The 7,912-nt window shown below is 37.3% G+C and overlaps 1 protein-coding gene across 1 annotated transcript; it reads right to left on the minus strand.

Moving 5' to 3' along the window:
• Nucleotides 1-4,556: 4,556 nt before the first annotated feature.
• gpr25 (G protein-coupled receptor 25) lies at nt 4,557-5,882 on the minus strand. The gene has a single exon (XM_010881441.4). The coding sequence runs from the start codon at nt 5,880-5,882 to the stop codon at nt 4,752-4,754; it is 1,131 nt and encodes a 376-aa protein (XP_010879743.2). The 3' UTR covers nt 4,557-4,751.
• Between the last annotated feature and the right edge of the window lie 2,030 nt (nt 5,883-7,912).

Raw genomic sequence — 7,912 nt, forward strand, 5'->3', positions numbered from 1 at the left:
GAATGGTGAGGAAAGGTGATGCGGGACAAATCATCTTGGTGACGTTTAGGGAGGAACAGTGTCGTGTGGTCCTATCTTTTATGGCTGCTCCAACCTTCTCCAGTGGGAGCCTCTGTGATCCTCGGGCCAAGCCACAGTGATGGCAGCAGGGCATGGAGCTGCCCTCATTCTGCATCACGTTGCTCTGCCTCTCCAGCTTCTTAATTTTTTGTAAGTGCAACCTCCTTAGCTTATTCCGGCTGCTATGCTTCCCCTTAGCAGTGACTGGAGACCATCTTTGTACCTCATCTATGTTGTTCTTTTTTTTATTGAAGACAGTGATCAGCGACCATGGTCTGTTTGACACCCTGTATCAGGCAAAATAAACCAAGAATTGATGTAATGCAGCTAGGTCCTAGAAATGCCTTGCAGTGTGGCATGCAGGCCCATGGTGTGTCTAACATAAATAGTTGCTTAGAAATATTACATTGTATTGTTTTACATTCACTAAACGTCCCCAGGTCCCCTGGTCAAAATGTATTTAATTGGATGTTGTAGTTGGTGAAGAATCTGGTCACAGAAAAACTGTAACATTGTGGTAAGGGAAATGCAACTAAACACATTCTGCCTCTGCTGTTTGATGACTTTTGAGTTTGAGGTTTTCACTATCGGTACTACTTTTAGAGAACTCATATGTAGGTTAAGCATGTTTTGTATTTTGTTATTTTTCTGCCCACAGAACTGAAGTGAACACATTCTTCTCGAGTCATTTAGTATAGGTTACACATCAATCTGTAACAAGTATTAAGTATAGTGTATGTTACAAGTGGATTACAAGCAAAATCACTGACTTGTTTCTGAACTCCATTTCTATTCATTGTATTTCTGTGTATTAAGTCCTTTCTGATAGGCAGAAGCCAGGTAGATGTGTTTAGAAAAACCTCCCCTAATACCAATGATTACAAATGATCTTTGGTTTTCTCAAACAGGTTTCACAAGTGTTTTCATTGTGAGCAATCAAGTTAACACTGGGTGCCAATGGTGCCAGCGGGTCACAGATAAGGCCATGAGAAAATGAAAGGATGTTTGTTCTCATCACTGCCTGCACAACGGAAACTGACTGATGTCTCTAACTCTGTCAGCTAAAGCAATAACTGGCACTGAGATTAAAGGATCATGGGTCATGCCTCTCTTTTCTTGGTACATGATTGATACAGAAGATAAAGTCCCAACAGTTAGCCCATAGCTGAGCATATCCTTGCTTACAGAAAAGTTTCCATAATGTTGAGAGTTTTCTAACTTTCGGAAACAATAAGTTAAGTGCATTCTTTGACCACTTTATACTACACTACTTAGAAGACATGTACTGTGTCTAACAGAGATTCTTGTGTCATGTGAGGAGAGGCAGTGGGGAAGAAAAACCTCCACCTCTTTACCTCTGTTTAAAAGCAATGGCTCATACCAGGACTGCGTTCAGTACATAAAAACATACTGGAACACTCAATTTAATAGAACGTTCAATTAGATGGAAACAGTCCTGAACAAAATAACCAATTGCAAAAATGGTAGGGTTTGGGTTTTTCGGTGAGTGGAATACAATCAAATCGCTGCCCTTTACATACCTCACTTATTGCTTCAATCCAAACCTCATCACACCCACCAAATGGACGCAAAATACCTTGTCTATACCTACAAGAACATTTAAGAGAAGGTGTAAGAACGCACCTCATGTCCCTGCGATAGTTATCTTACTGGAGTTGCAACATTTATCAATGAACATTTGACCTATAAATGTGTGGTATTTATCCACTGACTCTAGAAAACTGTAACATATTAATGTCTATTGAAATAGTTGCCTTGTTTAACCGTTGAACCCAACCAAATGTTCTTTCAACTTCTGATTTCTACTTAAAAATGGATGTATTACTAAAGCACACAATTTTTTATTGCCATTTGTTATTTGATCTGGCTTGTGTGCCTTACGGGCCTATATATCTACAGCATGGCATTTGCAGCACCCGAGTTGTGGGTTAAATTCCCACAAAGAGCCATTACTGAAAATGTATTCAGTTACTGTAAGTTACTAAATGCCTTAATTGTAAATGATAGTTTTTTGTTCATTGGTCCACATTTAACTCAGCCCCACAATGTATATTTCATTAGTCAAGTTTTCAAGACAGAGCATTTCAGTTCAGATATTAATTCACATGGTGATGCAAAACAACATTTGTCTTTTTCATATCAATAGTGAGGTAATGGTCACATGACATGCATTAGATACACAAGGCAAACTACACAACAATATTCTAACTTTTAGGATCCTGCTTATTGTTGCTCTACAAACACAACAAAGAATAAAGGTGGCAAAGGATAAATAAAATAAAACAATTTTAATAATAACAGCAGCAGGAAACAGTATCAGCACTAGTAATTGTAGTTTTTAAATGAATACTTAAGTGAGCATGCGTGCATGTTTGTCGGTTTATAAGTTAAGTGCCTGAGTGAATGAGTGCCCAGTTAAGCAGTCGTGTGGGTCAATAGGTCAATTGTTTTGCTGTCTGATGGCTTGCAAATTAAAACTGTCTTCATATGTTGCTAAACATCACCTTTTATGCACTCATACAGATGGACCAATTCCTATACAGCGCCTTAAAAAGGTATTCACACTCTTGACCAATTCTAGAATTTTACTGAATTGATACATTGAAATTTCACTCTCAAATTGAATTCTTGTAAGGTGAAATTTGGTTTTATATTGAAAAATATTTGTATGAAAAAAATGTGTATGAATAAAATGGAAATGTGCCGCTCGCATGGGTTGTTTGCAAGTATACCAACCCGTCATATTAATTATCTTTTGCATGAAGAGTCTTTTGATAAATATGAAACAGCTTTGCACACAGTTTCAGACTGACTGTGGTTAGGCACTGTGTTTTCTATACCAATTGGTCTTTTCACAATATCCCTTTTGTACTAGTAGGCAGCAACACTATATAAAATATTATCTAAAATACAAAAATAAATAGTAGATTTACAGCAAGAATGTGGCATTGACCTCACCACAGAACTAGTATAAACAGATGCATTACAAATTGAATGTTTTAACTAGACTTAAATAGACAGCAGATTTAACTAGACATTATTACACTGATTTAAATCCACCACTTGTGATAGAGGCATAGAGACATTGTTCTTATTTTTGGCAACGTATTAAGAATAACCTTGCTTAATGATTTTTAAATAACTTAGTTTTCGTGAATGAACAATACCAGGAATTAAACTTGTCCATTTGAAAATACCAGGAATTAAAACGTTTATTGTCCATTTGAAAAGTATTCTAGTATCTAGTTAAAATGCATTTCCAAGTACCCTTCTTAACCTGAACATTATTTAAAAAAATTTTTACTTGGTTCCCAATAATTTGGGAAAAGAGATGCTCAAATAACAGTATCCTGGAATCCAATAAATGCTACGTGGTATCCCTTATAAAACGATGTCAGATGAACAAGTTCACATATACTGTCCTTCTGTGAGAGTAGAGAAACCTCAAACCTCTTGTTTATGATGAATTTCTTATTTCCCAATTTGTTTTAGCTTGGTCAATATCAGACTTGCAAATTGTGCAATTTCCATGAAAAATACTCAAAAATTGTTTTATTATGTAATTCATATACATACAGTCTATAGAAACACAGTTTACTGCATATCTCTGATAAAAGAAACTGCTATTTTTCACAATAAGTGCCACAATGTTTTCACACATCAAAAAAGGAAACTTTCAGCTGAAATAAACTTTTGGTTCCCACACGGCCATTGTACTCAAGGTTCTCATGCCCTTTTGAAACGGCATGAATCATAATGAAAAGGTAAATGAAAAAACGTGGGCAAGAATGAACATTTGAACTTTCGAATCCTATAATCAGCCAAAAAACCTGGTCAAACCTCTTCTCATCTCAGTGACTTACCATTTTGTTTAATTTATCCAGACTATCTGTTTTTACAGTTGCCACTGATCAGCAACACTTCACCGTCGTCAGGGATTGTCCAAACATTTTCATTAAGTAGAGAAAAACATTTTTGAGCTTCTGGCAGTATTTTCATTGGTAAGTTTGTTTTGTAGAGTTACTATAGTCACTAATGAAAGAATTGAGAAGTTTTGTGTTCTCATTATTAATAAATTCCTTAAACATTATATGCCTAGAAAAGCTACGAATAATTAGGTTATGATCACATAACTTTATTATGCTTTGTTCCAATATGCTTAAACTATAACTAACTATAACTATAACTATAACTGTATTCCTTTATTATAAAATGTACACATGCTTTGCATAACTAATCACTCTAAAATGTAACATTACACTTGTTGATATTATCCTCATTAGGCAGGATTTTAGTAAAATTACCATCATGTAAAAAAACTTAATAAACTATGATTTGGTTTGGAAAAAAACTATTTGGAGTTCACTGATAATCATATCAACATATTTTTTAAATGTATTCGTTAATTTATAATGCTCAAAAGGTCTTCACACTATATTAAAATATGCAACAATTTGTAATAATATTTTCACTGATTTAATGAAGCTAAAAGAAAAAAGTATTAATGTAAGAATGTGAATAATTCATAACAACATGCTACTCATGCTAAGTATTTTGGTATAAACAGATCGTACCATGAATGAAACGACACAAAGTCATTATACAAAATGATTTACCTCAGCCCTGAGGATTTTGAAATTCAACAGGGCTATAAAATGGTCTTAAACTTGCTATTTGTCTGTCCTGTCAATTGACTGGAGACGGTTTCTGGAGAATGTTGTACCGCTACCCTCTGAGGTACAATTGTAGAAGTCAGTTGACGAAGCATTGCTCTGGTTCAGCCCACCCTTTCCAAAGAATTTCAGGAATAGGTTATTGGCCCGCCTTCTGAAGTGGTGGTCCAGGAACAGATAGATGACTGGGTTCACGCAGCTGTTGAGGAAGGCCAAGCAGCAGGAGAGGGAGAGGCCATGACTCAGAAAAGTCAACGTCTCAGTGCTCAGATTGGTGCCAGACAGTTTAAAACCAATGAGTATGGCCTTGAAGATGTTGAAGGGAAGCCAGGACACCAGGAAGGCTATGATGATAGCAAAGACCATCTTAAGAGAGTGGCGACGTCTTGCTTTCACACGGGGGTTGCTGATGGAGTGGGTGTTGCTGGTGGAGTGGCCAGCAAGGCGGCTCAGGATGGAACAGTAACAGAAGAGGATAATGACCACCGGCAGGGTGAAGGTCAAGAAGATGGTGCTCAGGCTGAAGCCCAGGAAGAAGGATGACTCTTCATCATCCTGACAGAAGGGTTTGTCGCGGTGAATTTTCACATTGCGGTACACCAGGGAGAGAGTGCCCAAACTTAGAGACACCAGCCAGACAACAGCACAGCTGTGACGCACACACCGACTACTGCGGAGGAAGCGAGAGTCCATGAGCCGCACCACGGCCAAGTAGCGGTCCACGCTCATGCAGGTCAGGAAAAAGATGTTGGAGAAGCGGTTCACGCCGATGATGTAGCTGCTCAGCTTGCAGAGTAGGTTCCCGAAAGGCCAGTGCCCATCTTGACCGGATGAAATTGCCCACAGGGGCAGGGTGAAGACAAACACCAGGTCCGCCAGCGCCAGGTTGAACACAAACGTGTCCACCAGACGCCCACCCCGCTTGCCACCGCTGCCAATGACTGTCATCACAAAGAGGTTACCCACAAAGCCAGCGAAAAATATTAGGAAATAAAACAGTGGCAGATAGATGTGAGAATAGGTCATACTGGAGATAGGGTCCTCAAAGTAATCAATACTCTCATTGAAATCCAGCCACATATCAGTGGTGTTGTCATCATTGTAGTAGTACTCGCTGCTAGTCACCATTCTGTGATGAGAGAGAAGTGCCTGCCAGTGTGTCTGGCTGGCAAGCATAAACACTTTTAGACATACTAACCTGCATCACGTGCTTGAAAAAAACAGGAACCCTGCCAAGTCTTATGTTTTCATCACCACAATTATTGAGACTTCTACTTTGGTATCTGCCATATTCTTGCACATCATTATTACATAAATAGCCAAATATCTAATTACCATTTGAAGAACATAATTTATCTTCTTATTTATCTTCCTTATATACAGGCAAACCCAAGCCAGTACTTAAACGCATATTCTGTGGAAACACTTGCTTTGTACTTGAGTACAATTATGCAATTTAAAACATTTATATTGTGATAAGTATACTTCAGTGTTAAAATGGTCCCACTTATTTTTGAGAAAAATAATATTGTAATACATTAATGGAAATACCATTTTAGCACAGTGAAAAGAGTGTACTGTTCTAAAATACTATTTTCAGTTATGTATTATACGCATAATGAAGTAGGAAATAAGTGTGTCCAATATTTACAGTATTTTTATTACAATTGAAATACTATTAGAACCCCAAATATTATTAAAATCTTATTTGAATACTATTTAGTGTAGTAAAGATCAAAACAAATGCTTTACAAATAATACACTTTAAGTATGCTGCTTTTTTGGCTTGGGAATATAAAACAATAGAGACATAAAAACATACAGTTATAGTACCGATTTCAACAACTTACAGTAGCTGATCAAACATAAAAACTGAAAACATGAGACAGGGACAGGATGTGGTTATGGTATTCAAGGGATGCATGCTACTCTGTCTATTTCTGTTTGCAAGGTGTAAAAACAACAAACATGTAAACTTTATGTTTGCATTTTAAGAAAATAATTACATTAACAAAATAAAAATGGACCTAGGCTAGAGCCTATATAACCATGCACATGAACAAACCAGACATCAGATGAGTCATATTACACTTGATGAACTTACCGTAATGTGGTCTTGATTTTAACCCAACTGCCCTTGATTCATTGCCAACAATATGAACAATTGTTAAAAATTATAATGAAATTATTACAATGTAAAAAGAAATGCCTGAACAATTTAGGCAGTTAGACTACATTAATTTATTTTTTGTTTTAACAAATAATAACATTTTTCCAAGATAGGACATACTAGATACCAAGTGGCATGGCATGGCTTGTCTTGTGCAGCTTGTGCAATGGCCAGAAACATTCGCCGATGCAACACTCGGCAAATGTAGACTAAGAGCAAAAAATACATCTCTTCTATAGTTCAGGATAAAGACCTGGAACCAGTGTACCCAGGTGTTCGAGTCCCTACTGGCTGTCCTCCCTAAATTCTCACTCTGGGAGTTCCTGCAAGTGGCTTGCTTCTTACAAGTGGAACATAAGGCCAATTAAACCACCTTCTCCAGGCTGTCATGGTTGTTGAGGGTGGTAGATATGAAATAATACATTTGTGTAAAGTAACAGATTTTCTTTAGTCCACAAAGTGGTGCTATTCCCCCTCAGATGCCAGGGAAGACTGGCATACTCAGTGTTGCCCTGGGAACAGCAGTTGCCCTTCAGATGGCATGTCATTGTTTTTTTGATTCAGCCCTGGACACTGAGAACGGTGATATTGGGATACAAGCAGCAGTTTGTATGCCTTTGCCCATCAAATCATATACTGTATTCCTGAATTCTGTATTGTAGATGGATTTTTTTTATTTGGTTCTCTGAAAATCATATTTTCCATGTACATTTATTAATGAAATGGTATTTTGCTAGTTAATTAATGTGTAATTTGGACTTACTGGAAATAGTTATTGAAATTGCTAATGACTTTGCAAACCAGCATTATCTGATTTACAGGCCTGATGTGGCTAGTGAACAATGAGTTTAGGGCTGCTGTATCATAGTAACACAAACTCCAGCACACCTTGTCCTGAAAAATGGTTGCCCACCCCTGCCTATGGCATCACTCTAGAGAACCTTTAATTTTAAGAGTTCAGTTGAATGTTGGTTATGTAAGAGAAGGT

This window comes from Esox lucius, chromosome 17 (assembly GCF_011004845.1).
Source record: "Esox lucius isolate fEsoLuc1 chromosome 17, fEsoLuc1.pri, whole genome shotgun sequence".
Lineage (NCBI taxonomy): Eukaryota > Metazoa > Chordata > Actinopteri > Esociformes > Esocidae > Esox > Esox lucius.